This window comes from Toxotes jaculatrix, chromosome 11 (genome assembly GCF_017976425.1).
Source record: "Toxotes jaculatrix isolate fToxJac2 chromosome 11, fToxJac2.pri, whole genome shotgun sequence".
In the NCBI taxonomy this organism is placed as follows: Eukaryota; Metazoa; Chordata; class Actinopteri; family Toxotidae; genus Toxotes; species Toxotes jaculatrix.
In genome coordinates, this window is record NC_054404.1 from 19,847,498 (window position 1) to 19,862,341 (window position 14,844).

The following is a 14,844-nucleotide window of genomic DNA, read 5'->3' on the forward strand; positions in this document are numbered from 1 at the left end:
AGGTTTACCTTCTCAGCTTCAAACAATCTTTCGCATAGCCTTGGTTTAAGAATGGCAAAGAATGGTGTTTTAGAAAACACAAGTGGCATTCAGCAAAGGTTAATCGTGCTTAGTGTTTCAGTTAGCCACTGTGGTAGAAAGCAGGATTAACTAGCTGAGCAAAAATGCAGCAACTGTTGTATTGCTGGAATCTTAAACCTCACGTACATATGTAAATATGAAGATATGTTTTATTTTTTAAAACATATACTGGGATATATGTATTTTCTAAGGAGTGGGTATTGTAGTATTTTTTGTTTTATTTTATTTTATTTATTTTAGAATTTTTTTTCTCTTACCTCTGTGTTTCATTTTCTTAATTTTCCATTGAGAGTTTGACTGTAACCAAAGAATTTCCTTCCAGGGATTAATAAAGTTACTCTGATCTGATCTGATCTGATCTCACAGTTCAAGTATTTGCTGTATTCAAATGAAATATCAGTTTTTAAAACTGTGTTTAATACTTTATTGGATCACACATACGTCATTAATGATCTCTGAGTTTTTGCTTATGGCTTGCATATGCTAATGGGTCAGGACAAATGAAGTCTCCATGTGACTGGAGAGGGTCTAATCTACAGTATACACCAATTATTCAGATAAGTGACTTTTGAAGGCATTTGAAAACAGATCTAAACTCAATACTCATTCATTGCTGTCATGCCACTTTTTACTGAATGCTGTCTTTGATTTCTTGAAAAAAATAAAATAAAAGAGTCTAATAAACCCCTTTCATCATCACAGCACCTTAGTACAATCCCATGTTTATCACAGATTACAGGAAGAAAATACTATGGGTTTGTGGAGAACAAATATTTTGTTTGCAGAGTAGCTGTGTATGTCCATGCTTTTAGTTGAAATATTGCAAGAGAGACCAGGAAAAGAAGGTATAACTTTAGGGGTGTCCTGTCTCTGTGTCCTCATAATGTTTCATGGTCTTTTGAATTGGAGACTTTCATATTATAGATTTTAATTCTCTCTCAGAAGTTTAAGCATCCCAGAGGAGGAGTCCTATTTTTCTGCCATAAATGTAATGATTGAATATCACAAGTGCAGTATTGTTTGAAAGTTTATTCCTTTTCTTCTTGCAGCTGTTTGTTAAATTCACAGGCGAAGTTTGAGGACACCTGAGAACTGCAGCTATTAGGTATGCAAAATAATATTATTGATAATTATATAAACACAAATAAAACTACACAAAAAATCTGAGACTGTCAAACGGGAAGGGAACACTGCATGCATGTGATCATCCCAGTATGACACAGTGGATGAATGTCAAACCAGAGACATAACTTATAGAAGAGGGCAGGTTTTGATTTGACAGAGTTGCATCAAACGTCTTGTACATTGTGGTATGAAAGCATCACTGCAGAGAGTGTTGCATAGAATTTGAAATGATTTTTATCACATAATGAGCATCCTGTCTGTTTGCAGAATTTTGGTTATGAAACATTGTTATGCAATTTCTAAAATAAGCACCAGGCTTTGCAGTTTGGAGTACCATGTGTGCTCACATTTAGATTACAGTAAATCTTGTTTTATCGCTACGGGACTATACAAAGTATAGAATCTAAAGATGTTACAAGGGACAGTGACGGTCATTTTGACTTGAGTATTATTCAATCTTCAGCATGCTTTTCTAAATAAGCAAATATGATTAGCATATTTAGTTAAAAAAAAAAAAAAAAAAAATATATATATATATATATATATATATATATATATTTCTATTTTTGCTTGTATTTAATTAAAACAGAAGCATGTTCATGACACAGGCGTAAATTAAACACAATTTTTCATGTAATTTAAAGGATGTGTCACAGCTGCTTAATATGTGTAAAAATGTATCTATTTTTAACCCATTTTTTGTGTTGACAGTTGAGTTAACGACAACATTGTACACTATATATAAGAGACATATGTTCAGTATAGACTGCAGTATTGAGATGTAGCAGCTTGACCTGAAAATAGCTGGGCTTAATGCAACCTACCACTCTCCTATCCACACCTTGCTTTTGCTCAGTACAGCATCAGAGCATTACAGAAAATGGCAAAAGCTGTCACATATCAGGTGCCACAGCAAGTGGCTTGCAGCACAAACTACAACAACACATAAATACGGAGCACACTTATTTCAGAACTGACCGTGATGCACATTATTTTTCAAACTGAAATGATTTTGCTTCACTTGTTGACCAGTAAATCAGTAAACTGCTCTGCAACAGCTACAAAAAAAAAAAGTTTAAAAATAGACAAAGCTTCAGAATCAAGATTTTTGTAAACGGCATGGTGAGTTTTCTCTGACCAAATAATACTGGATGGGTCTTTCTTCAGCTATGCCTGAGGCATGTTTTCTTCAGGCAGACCCAGAGTGATGTGGGAAAAGAAAAAAAGGGACAGGTCTGTCTCATGAAAAACATAATGGGAGCTGATCATAAAACATACAGCTGACACCTGTCAAATTACAGCTGCAAAAGTCAGAAACCGTATGTTGCTATATATTGTGTGGCATATCAAGCCTCTTCATCTCATTTGAATATACTGCTGAGATCTCAGTGACATATTCATGCTGGCTCGCATTTGTACCATCTGCCTTCTGAAGGCAAATAGATCATCAAAACTGAATAAAAAAGAAAGAGGAGCTTTTCGTAATGTAATGATAGAAAATATATTTTCAAAACTTTGAACGCAATATATCACCTGAATCTGTGTAATGGGCTTATTAATCCTCCTTCAGTAGGTGGAAAATATGATTTTCATGAGGCACTTTGTGTGTAATGAGCTCACGAATCTGGAGGAGGAGGATGCATCAGTCCCTGTAGCATCAAAATGTGACTGAAGTTGCCCCCCCCCCCCCCCCCCCCCCCACTTTTTTTTTTCTCCATGTGTAATGTCCTGATGTGATCCCTGTTTAATCTGTGAGTGTGGTAGTCAGTCCCAGACTAAGCTGTCCAATGTAACACTATTACATCAAAATCACACCAGGGAACTCTGACTTCCTTATGGTATTAAGACGAAGACGAAGCTTCTTTGATGATATAACAATGTTAAAAAGATTTTATTGTTAGTCATTTACAACACTTACAGCTTCAACACCATAACAGTATATGCACATACTACAAAGCATACCACAGTCCAGAGGAAGCCATTTCTGACAGTGACCTCAAAGTTAGCTTCCAGCTGATCTTCAATATACAGACTGCCAAAAGTCCATGGATGTGGTCTGTGTGCTCCACTTTTAGACAGAAATAGTCCAGCAACATGCCTGACCTGGAGACAGTGGAGTTCATCTGCAGACAACTTGTCTAAGCTTGACTTATCGGCATCAGTAGCAGCAAGTAAATACTTGACTGTGAGTGTGGTGCTGCGTCTGTCAGATGTCCCATTCTGACTTCTTGACACCTCATCAGTATTTCCCATGACCTCTTGTGGGGTTACTGTTGGTCTGTAAAATGTCTTTATTTACCTTAACACTGAACTTGTAAAAATCTGCATGCAATCTACTATTACATTACTATTGTATACGGCAACAAGACACACACAGGGTGAAATAGGATATATGTCAAATTTTACAGTTTACTATTTTCAGCACCTTGACTAACAATACAAGGGATAACTTGCTGGCATGGATCAGGAAGTTAGACTTTGACCCTAAGAATAGGTGAGTTTGGAATCCCAAAGTGTTCAATGTTAACTAACTAGCTAGCTAAATAAATAAAAAATCATATAAATAATTGGTGTAAAATAAATAAATTAACAACCACTGAAATGATCAATTTTAAAAATATTTATCCAAGAATCCAAGAAGAATTCAAACGTAAAGTTACTGTTTTAAATATTACAACATTAGAGGTACTGGAAGAAGTCCATATAGTCCATATAGGAGAAAGGGTGTTTTTTAGCACTAGCAAAATGAAACACCAAGTGTACTGGTACCAGTAATGTACCAAAGTGTGCCTTGGAGCAGCCCTTATATCAACCTGCCACTGCTGTTGTTGCTGTTGCTGAGACAGAGAAACGTGAGATTTCACCTGAATGCCCTGAAGGAGCAGTTTCACAGTAGAACAGCTTGATAAGTCAGGTTTCTTTCAGAGTTCGAAGTTTAGGAGCTTACACTCTCTGACCATTTCTCCATTGGAGAAAGAGATATAACCAGATATATTGTTCATTCTGTTGGTACTTCTGTTTCTCTACCTTCATCCTCATTGCTTGCTCACTTTTAACAATTTTTTATTGTTATTTTTTTAAAGGTGGTTCCCCCCAACTGCTACCACACTCCTAGTCTGGTTGAAGACAACTCAAAACAGTTGTAACACTGGTCAGTATTACTACTACTATTATTACTATTACTACTGCTGATGTTTAATTCTGAAACTTTTGGCTTTAGATGCAGTGTTTATAGAAAAGACATAGATAAGAAGAAGTGTCCACAGCAGAATACTGTAGAAAGGAAAACACTGAACTGGGCATGAAGGGAAATCACATGAAAATTAGGAAGTTTAGACAAGTTTCAAGCTCCTCTCAGTATGACCAATTATTTCACCAGTGTTTCATTTTTTTACTTTTCACCTTTGACCGGATGGTTCACTGGCGGTGATAGGTTTACTGCTGATTTTGCTCCACTGGAAGATTCATGCTCATTGGAGACCTTCTGTGTTGTGGGCTGGCCACTGGCACCAAGACAAACCACCCAGGTTCTTTCCAAGGTCACCCTGATTTATCAGAGGATTACATCACACTGATTATTACACGCATACATGTACATTTTGAGTGTGGAAACAATTTGCTAAATCGTGATAGTGCAGTTTGAGCATGCATGGAATAACAGATGGGTGGGTGGGTGGTTGGGTTTTTCTCATAAAACACTTTAGCAACCACAGAGGAGAATGTGAAAGTCATTGAACTTATTTCTTTTACAGCTTTTCTCCTGAAATGTAAAAAAAAAGCTCATATGGTATTGAGTTTTCAAGTTCCCCATGCTGCCTGGTGGGACAAGTTTACTTTAATTCCTCCAGCCATGTTCATTGTGGTTTGCCTGCTTCACCCCGACCACAAACTAAACGCTTTTGACTGACAGAAGGATTAACACAGAACCAGTGTGTGTTTTGAAAGGTGTGTGAATTTGTAGCTACTCTACCCAGACACTGGGGGGACTTCAGATGAAGCAGAGTGGTGGAGTTGCTTGGATAGCTTCATAAATCTTGGTCCACCTACTAGTTTGGCCACTGAGCTGATATCCACAGTGTTTGGGAGGAGGAAGAAGCAAATCATAAGCAGCGAGAAGACTTTGGTCTTCGTCACCATGTTCATCAGTCTGCTTCCTCCTCCACAGGAAGCTCTGCAGCGTATATTCCCAGAGCGGAAATGCTATTTTAGTAAGTCAGCCACATCGTGACATGTAGGAATCAAGACAGCATCAGGGGTTTACTTGGAAAGTTTGTTTCAATCAGGCTTGACCACAGTGTTTTATAACACTGAATAAACAAAATGTTGAGGTAGAAGGAAAACAAAGTGATCTGGAGTTTATATAAGTAAGGAGATGGTTTTGTATCTCTCATTCTAATGTTGTCCTTCTCATCTTATGTCCAGGAGAGTGTGCGGTTGTGTGGTTTACCTCAGAGGTACAATTTTGATGCACTAGAATAAATATAATAAATATAGCTTATTCATTCCCAAGCTTTGACCAACCAATCCAGTTTATCAAAATTGGAAAAATTAACTGTGCTATTTTTTCTTTTCACTGAAGAACAAAGGCTTTTTTGGGGCAATTTTTAAGAGGCAGCATCCTAAGAACAGGAGCAGCATGTCAGAAATATTGAAATACATTGACTGCTGACATAATTTGAAACATTACTTAGTTTAATGTGTGAGGCAAAATCTCTGCCTCACAGAGCTTTTTTCTTTTCAGCTCACACATGCAAAAGCTGCGTGAGCTGCAAAGCCATAGAGATGAAAAGCATCAGAAATGTGCTGGATGCTGCCCTCTGCAGACAGTGGATTGCCTTGTCACTGTACAATGGTGGCATACAGTCTGCTGTACTGTATGAATCACATTTTGCACAGGGTGTTGCAAAGTTATGAACTGGTGGATGTATTATAGGTGTGGTTCAGAATCCACTAAAAACAGAGCAAACACGTTCTCAGTCAGATCTGAATTAATGTGATGGCCATACATTATTTAACATATTTACACTCAACAGAGAGTAACTATTATTATGACAAATTAAAATCAAGGGAGAGAAACAAGCAAAGAAATGAGTGCAGAAACAGACAAACAGTCAGAACAGCATGTGATTGTATTAGATTCTTCAGGTGTGTCCAATTAAGTGACCTCTTTGTGTAGTTGATTAGTTGTACTCTACAGCACTGAGGCTGCAGTAAGAGTTTGCTCTTTTGCTAAAGCAGTGGTTCTCAGTGTAAATTACAAGGTGGTTTTATTTCTGACTGTATGTATAAACTGGTAATGTTCCCTGTGTTGACATGTCAAATCCAGAATATAATGAAATCTGCCTTTTTTCCAGGTTTGCTGCCTCTGCGGTGGGTACATATTGTGTCTTTCATCTCAAAAAAAACAAAAAATATAGTCGGCCCATTTTTTTTCACGTTTCCCACTACTGAGAGGGTATGATCATTTCTGTGACTCCCTAGTCACCCAAAACCCAACCACATCCTGTCATTGTGCGTCGAAAATATGCTTGAAGCTTTCTGTGTTTCAGCTACTGTGGGGGATAAAAGTATTTGCATGCTTTACTTAAATAAAAGTAACAATACCACAACGTGAAAATACTCTTTGCTAGATGTAAAACTCGAGAGTTGTACTTTCATTAAAGTACATAAATGTTATCAGTAGTATCAAAAGTAAAAGTAATCAACATTTATTAATCTATAAGGTAATTCAAGCAATCAGATAAATGTAGTTGAGTAGAAAATATAATGTTTCTCTCTGAAATGTAGTGGGGAACAAGTAAAATGTAGCAGAAACTGGAAATGAACAAGGAAAGTACAAGTACCTCAAATTTATACTTACCTACACTACTTGAGTAAATGTGCTTAAGTTACTTTCCTGCTTGAGCTTGTCTTTCATCACCCATGTGTAAGGACTTTGATACAACTATTATAAGATAATTATCTTAAACCAGAACCAGTTTTTAGGAAATACCATGTGACATATCAAAGAAATTGACTGGACAATAATCTCAGTTCAACTAACACAGATTTGTATTTTATTTAAAACTATCATCGTAGAAGTGCACAGCACTGACTGAAATCCTCTGTGTACAAAAGAGCAACAATTTTCTCAGCAAAGAAATTCTGAAATCTAGAGGAGTAGATTCTTTTCTAGTTTTACAAATAACATCAAAACAAACAAACAAAAATTTAAGGTACAGAACTACGCAAACTATGCTTTCTTATTTCAACCACAAACTGACTTAAATCCCTTTTGTTACTTCTAACTTAGCATAGTAATAGTCATAAAGACTACAGGCACTAGGTAAATGTGTTCAATACTTCTGAGGTACTTTGGCTTAATTAAATACAAGACAACTTTTGGTCTGTAGCTAAATTATATGGTAACACTAGTGGGTATAGTGGTGCAAACTCTGCCTAAAGTCACCTCTCAACATCATTCATTCTTGATATCGCAAACATCTTGAAAACAAAATTCCTCACGCAGGCTCTCCACAGAAAATTACAGCAGAGCAAGCATATTGCACATTGTGTACACCTTATGGTTCAAAAGTGCTGCACCAATCTCATCAAGTCTCTTCAAATTAAAAACACCCTCTTTCCTTCAGTGTATTCTGTAATGTTCAAGAAAAACAGATCACCATCTCTTTTCGCTTCCTCCCCCCAAAAAATTACTAAATCCTGAAAACCCATCATCTGTCAAAGCACGGAGCAGGGCAGCTGTAGTGCATGCTGACTTGGTAAGCCCTGTTAGTGATGTTAGACTTTGGATCCAGTGAGGCAGCGATGGCCTGGGTGTTGCCGTGCTGGGGACCATTCGGCGCCTGCAGGTTGGTGGTGGAGTGGCTGAGGTAGGAGGCAGGTCTGTGGTTAGCCTGCTGGGGATACTGCACGCTGGGCCGGTGCAGGTACTGGGCCACAGTGGCTGTCTGGCCTGAACTGTGGTACACCATCTGCTGCTGTTGCTGTTGCTGCTGCTGCTGGCTGGGCTGCTGGCACTTCTGCTTGTTGGCCTCTTTGACATCACTGTCATGTGCACTGAGTAAACAAAAAAAAAAGGGACAAAGAATCACACTGTTGATTAGTGAAAGCCTTCAGTGCTATAAGATGAGCATTGATGTGTGTCTCTTGTTGAGCATGTAGCGTGAAATGTTCAGGCTACTGTCTGTTCTTACTTTGTGTGAGATGCTATTGTCATCGTGCAATGTGTGTCAGTGTGTGCTGGGAGTTGTCAGTATCTATCTGCATCACTGTCACCAAGATAAAATCATGTATTTAATTGTCCTTGTTGGCTACAGTCATTTTTTATCCACTGTCGAGTGTGTAAGAAATTCAGCTTTATCTAAGCAACAGATACACACATGAGCAGTTTCTCTGCACATGGGATGAGGTTCTCCCATGTGTAGCCTGTGAGGCGCTGCAGTCGGGGTGGCCATGTAGGGGACAGGTGGAGGATGAGGCGGGAGGCGGCCACACACGCAGCAGCCACCAGTGAGGGGGCAAAACACAAAAACACATGATCTGAGGGAAGAAAGAAAACAGCAGTTCATCACCACATGTGGCGAGAAAACTGTACTCCTCTGCAGAGGAAAAAATGCTGTAAGTTAATATTTTGTCATAATGGAGGAGAGACCAGAATTTAACTTTTTGATGTTTGTTTTTTTCCCCATATAAAATATTATTAAGCCATAAAAAGTTTCATAAACACAGCATATACAATTTGCTGTAACTACAAAATAGAGCTGAAAACTAAGCCAGATGGCTGTAACTGCACTCTGGCTGTGTAGCTGGTGGATTTTCACTTTGTACGCCTGTCCAGGATGTAGTAACTTGACTCTGGTTTGGTAATATGTGGGTTGTAGAAGCAGCCTTCACACTCATTGCGTCCCTGCCACATACAGACAGCCAACTAGACAGCTAAAACAAGAGTGCGATATGAAGTGAAAACTAGTTAGAGACACAACCTTGGCTAGTCTTAGCTAAGACTAAATGTACTTGTGTTAATGTTTTTTCCCTAGCTGTTATCTGTAATTGAAAAATAGGCATTTTAATGAACCAGTATGTTTATAATTCTGGGTGTTTTTCCACATGCCAACAAAAATTCCACATAAATCCAATCATGACAGAGCATTAAAACCTAGCTGAACTCCTGCTAAAGCTAACTAGCTTAGCAGAATAGCTTAGCTTTGCAGTTACTGCTCTCTGCCTTAGAAGAGCAGATTTACTTGAGTAACTTGGCTGGATGATTTCATTACAGTAGTTTAGGGACATATGGAGGGTGAAAGTTAAACCAACCAAGGACTACTACTTTTGATCACACATTGAGATCCACCTATAAGAGCTTAAAGTCCAAATACCTCATGAAATACAACCTACCTTGCAAGGAAACCTCCAGGAAATAATCAGCATACTTGGCCATGTATAATTTAGTCTTCTCCAGGCAGGTCATAGGCCAGCCATCATGGAGGTCTCCCTCATGGACGGCAATAGACAGGTAGTACTCTATGAAATGAGCGGCTGTGGGGAGGTACAGGTTCCACTGGAAGGTTTCCAGCAGGAGGAGCTCCATGTGTAGTAAACCCTGTTTGGTCAGGACCAGGTTCATGGAACTCATGCAGCCCAGGCTGTTCAGGGTCTCCAGCTTTGGAACCCGATCTTCCCTTTCCTCAAATTTACCTGCAGAGAGGAATATTTGGTGGGTAAGAAAACATAATACCAATGCAGAGACTGATTAGACAGACACAGGAGTGTGAGGTCTGTCACACACTTACTAGCCAACAGAAGACATGAGAGTGAGACCATGTGAAGCTGCTGCACCGTAACATCATAGCGGTCCATGAAGAGGTCCAGCAAGTAGACGGCCAGGTGTCTGGCTGCAGGACACAGCCTGAAGCGGTTACTGACGATGGCTATGAGGTCTGCAAAGTATCGTCTCAAGTTCAGCTGAGGGGACTGGCCTTTGTAGGATGGCAACTTGAGCTCCTGTAAGATAACATAGTTTGTCTGAGGTCTCAGAGCACACAAACTTGATTCTCATTTAATTTAAGTTGGTTATAATCTGTTATAATACTATGTATCCACAACATACTTGCAAAAGTACAATCAATACACATACACACACAAGAGCTTGACTAATATATCGGTCAATATAAGATCATCAAAGATATACTGATATTGGCACCAAAATGCGCTTGACATAATTCAGAGACAGTGTCTCCATTACACAGTTCTGTCCACCAGTGAACAAAGACAAGCTTACTTTTTAATTCCTAAATCTTTCTTTTACTTTCTAGTTATATATTGGGAGAGTATTATAGTTTTGTTTTGTTTTTTTAATGAAGGGATCCTTTTCAAATATGTTTGTTTATGTGATATACTTATTTTAAAAAAATGACCAATATATCATAAGATTTTTCATTGTTTTAATGAGTATCAGCCTTGAAAATCTCGTATGGGTTTCTCTAACAGACGAGCACACACATGCAAAGACACAGATCCAATACATGGAGCACAGATTTAACAGGGGATGGCTTCTGTATATAGAGACAACAAAATAAAAGCATAAATAAAACTGAATGAAACAAAGACAGGACTTTGTGCATAAAATGTGATGCATGACATAGGAAAAAAACACAAACTTTTCCCCATGTCTGTTTTGGCAGCCATCACACAAGTTATTGTGTCCCACTCACTTTGTACCGTAGCGCCTGGTATATATCTGCAGCCAGTTGTCCTCTCCACCATTGGTCCTCCAGCTCCATTTAACACAGTGCTTTGGAAACCTGTGAAAGGCGAAACAGTCAGCTAACTAATACTTGGTGCTGAAGGTGTTCTGCACATGGAAAAACAAAGTCTCTGACCCTTTTAAAGTCGGTTTAAGTGCCCCCCAACAAAACTGTTCACGGCGGCGGATCAGGAGCAAGCACCGTGATCGATCGCCTGTCGTTCAGTGTGTTTTTCTAAACTAGGAAATAAAAAATGTTCGTGTTGACGGTTCATAAAGTGGAGACTCACCCAATGAGCACATGTAGTGAACACTACGGGTAGTTTCACTAAAGTTAACTTCCATTCAAACTAGTCCAGTATGCTTGCTTACACTCATTGTTGTACTCTGAGAGGTTTTTCTGCTCAGCACGAGTTCAGCAAACGCTACTGCTGCCTTCAAGTTCTACCGGAAACACCCACTTCAAGTTGTGAGCGCATGAACAACCTACGAAGTGAAGCTGCGAAAATCGAATAGTGGTGTTTAGTGGGCGAAAAGCACACAGCATATGGTAAAACAGATTTATACACCACCCTTTTGATACAAGACCACATTATATATCACATCTTATTCAGTTTCCATCTTCTATTCCATTAATGTAAGCGACAAACATCTTCAGGCAGCTTCATATTCACTGTTGAAACTGGAAAACAGATATGAATAAACATTTTGGTAGAATGTGTTTTTTTTTTACCTGGAAATTTTACTGTAAGTCCGGATTTCTACGGTCTCACAGAGGAAACATATTAGATGAGTGAGACTTTTCCGATTAGCACCTGAAAGCATCATTCCATTGCCTGGACGAATGGCTTGGACTAACAGTGCACACAGGACGCAGCCAATTACGAGTTAGTATAGCAAGTGTCAACATCCAATCGCTGCAGAGACTGCTGGCAGCCAGATGCAGCCAATACCCAATAAAAGGGAATGATAAGATTTTAATTTGTATAGATCCCGATTTCCTGAGCAACACGAGTTTGCAGTGTTGTTTGACTGACTGTTTGTAATTTTATTGGAAAATAAAATAAATAAAATAATAAGGAACAGATTTCTGTCGAATGAAAATCCCATCAATAAGATTTCTGGTCATTCCACTAAATGTTTTTCTGACCATAAACAACAGCCAAAGTTAGAAACTCTTCATAATTTACTGATAATACCACTTTGTTCACTGAAATGCCAGTTTTTATGGCATTTTATCTCAGCAAAATTCTATAGCATGTAAGATATCTAGACACTATGGTGCACATTTGCAGGCTACAAACATTTGAACTAATCCACTCTAGGAGTTTACCTTCTGTTTACTTTTTGGTAATGTTGACATTAGGTCAAATCAGCCTGGGACATTTTAAGCCTTTTGAAGCAATTTGGAAATAGAATCCATGCAATAAAAGTGCTTAACATCTATTCTCTTTATTTAATTTCAAGCAATATAATGTAGAATATAATATTCATAGTAAATTAAAGCCATTTACCCAAGCTGGATCATACCAAGCTTTAAAAGTAAGTCTGTTAGTGTTGAGCTGATTTTCTCAATTTTGCTACATCATATTCAGAGAACGTCTTCTGTCACTGAACCTGTTTGCGTTACTCTCTTACACTGGTACTGAGCTGCCTTACAGTATGCTAAATGATGCCAGTGGGAATCCCTCCCAGGTCAGTCTGCCCCCTCCTACACTAGATTATCATCATGCATATAAAGTTTAATGTTGACAAAACTCTCAGAGTACAAATTCAAAACAGGACAGTTTACCCTAGCAGCACAGCTCAATTCAATTTGACCCAAATAGGTTAAAACAACATCAGTGTTACATAATGGCTTCCTTGTCTTTCAAGAGAAAAAGGACTTCCATCTAATGCACCGTCCCATGTTACCTGTACAACTCAATTTGGTGATGATGCATAAAAGCATCGGTTGCATATGTCAGTAAAAGGCTCGGGCGATTATATACATCCCCTTTTAAAGATAGGCAATATAGCTCTGTGCGTTAAAGGGGCAAGATAGATTTTAGCTGGAGCTACAGAGGAAAATCTAGTGTCTTGAGCCAACATAACAATGAAAAACTGAAAAAAGTGTGTAAGTTTTTCTGGGTCTTTAGAAGGCACATTCACTTTTACTGTGTATTATAGTTACATACTGTGAGGAAAATTAACTATAAAAAACTTTTGATATGTTTCAGTATGGAAACAGTGACAATGTAATGAAAAACATCATAGTTGTTCCGTGTTGTCGTTAAATAATAAAAAAGAGCAGTGGCTACATGCAGGAGGTGACTCTTAAAGAGGATTGGAAATGCTATCCCGCTTTGTGGTAGAGGCTATTGAGGTAGTGGGTAGTCTTGTTCATAATGGACTGGAACTGTCTCCCAGAGGAAACAAAGGGCGTCCTGGGTGGAGGGAACTGGTGGCCATCCTTTCTATGCTTTTCTTCGCCCTGGTGTCATGCAGCTCCTTGGTGGAGATCAGCTGGCAGCCATTGACCTGCTCAGGAGTGTGAACAACCCACTGCTGTTCTCCCTCTGAACAGACTGACATAAATACCAAAGTAGAGGATGTAAACGGTCTGTCAGTTATTGATGGTACATTGGATCAGTGAGTGTAATGATTCCTGAGTGTTTGCAGAGGGAACTTTATCTTCTCAGGACGGTGCTGGCGATGCCAAAGATCTCAAATGACTCATCTGCTTTCTAGATTTAAACCACTGATATTCTGCTCCATATCAGAAGTTCTCTGGCAACTCAAATGCTCATCTTTACCTTATCATAGTTTTGGGAGGATTCTGTTTTAAATTGTTGGCAGCACAAAGGTTATTCTGCTCATGTAGGGTCATGCATATGATTTAGTTGCAAACCTTTTTGCAATATGTCACACAGGATTGTGACACATACACTATGGAGTCTGTGGCAACTTGTGTCATGTAATTCCTGACAAAATTCACAATGAAAGTCAAAAGGTTGCATGTATACAATACTTTAATGTCATGTAAACAGTACAGCAGAAATAGAAAGTTAGTCCAACACATGAAATGTCAGTAAATATAAATATAAATACAAATACATGCTTCTTTTTAACTACATGAAGTTAAATATCAAAAGGACTCGCTACATGTGTCTAAAAACAAAGAATATATTTTTTACAAAAAGATCATCGGTGTGAATTAATTCACAGCCTCTCATCTAGGTGCAATAAAGTGTCTCACATTTACCGGACTCAGGCCCTGTGGGCTATTTTTATGGCTTTTATTGAACTGTGGGGAGTAGCACTTCATTATGAGTTAATGTAATTTGTGATCTGCTGGACAGACCTAGAGGGCATCCTGCTCCTGTCTGCCATAGCAGAAATGAAGTGCAGATTCGCTTTCCACATGTTTTGCAAGATAATGGACTTTACATTACACACTTTACCTGTTGCAATTTACCAGGATAACAAAAAAGCACATACCACCCAAAAAGAACAAGAACTCTGTTTATAAATCATTTAAAAAATAACAGCATATTATTATTTTTCCTTGCTGAACAAACTATAGTTAGTCTCTTTGGTTTTCTGTTCATTTATGGTCATAAAATTAGTATTTAAGTATCTAATTATGTATTGCAGTTGAATAAGAACAGTCTACTGATTAAATGCTATTTAAGTTTCATAAAATTCATGCATTTTTTTCTTTCACTTATTGCATCTGTTAATTATTGCTCTGCACATTTACACACTGAAATTCATTTTAACTGTATGATGCCCAGGAGCTTTTAACCCTTTAACCACCAGTCATGGAGTGCCCAGCATTCATGGACTAATATATTTGTATGTTCACTCCAAATTTCCATATTATTGCTATACTATATGTTTCATAGTTCATA

General features: G+C 38.3%; 1 protein-coding gene across 1 annotated transcript; it reads right to left on the minus strand.

The window, feature by feature from the left end:
- Nucleotides 1–7,245: 7,245 nt before the first annotated feature.
- Nucleotides 7,246–11,373, minus strand: ccnj (cyclin J). The gene is made up of 6 exons (XM_041049980.1): nt 11,242–11,373; nt 10,920–11,009; nt 9,999–10,209; nt 9,604–9,903; nt 8,589–8,748; nt 7,246–8,265 (listed from the first exon to the last, which is right to left on the minus strand). The coding sequence occupies exons 2-6, from the start codon at nt 10,986–10,988 to the stop codon at nt 7,920–7,922; spliced, it is 1,086 nt and encodes a 361-aa protein (XP_040905914.1). The 5' UTR covers nt 10,989–11,009; nt 11,242–11,373; the 3' UTR covers nt 7,246–7,919.
- Nucleotides 11,374–14,844: the final 3,471 nt, after the last annotated feature.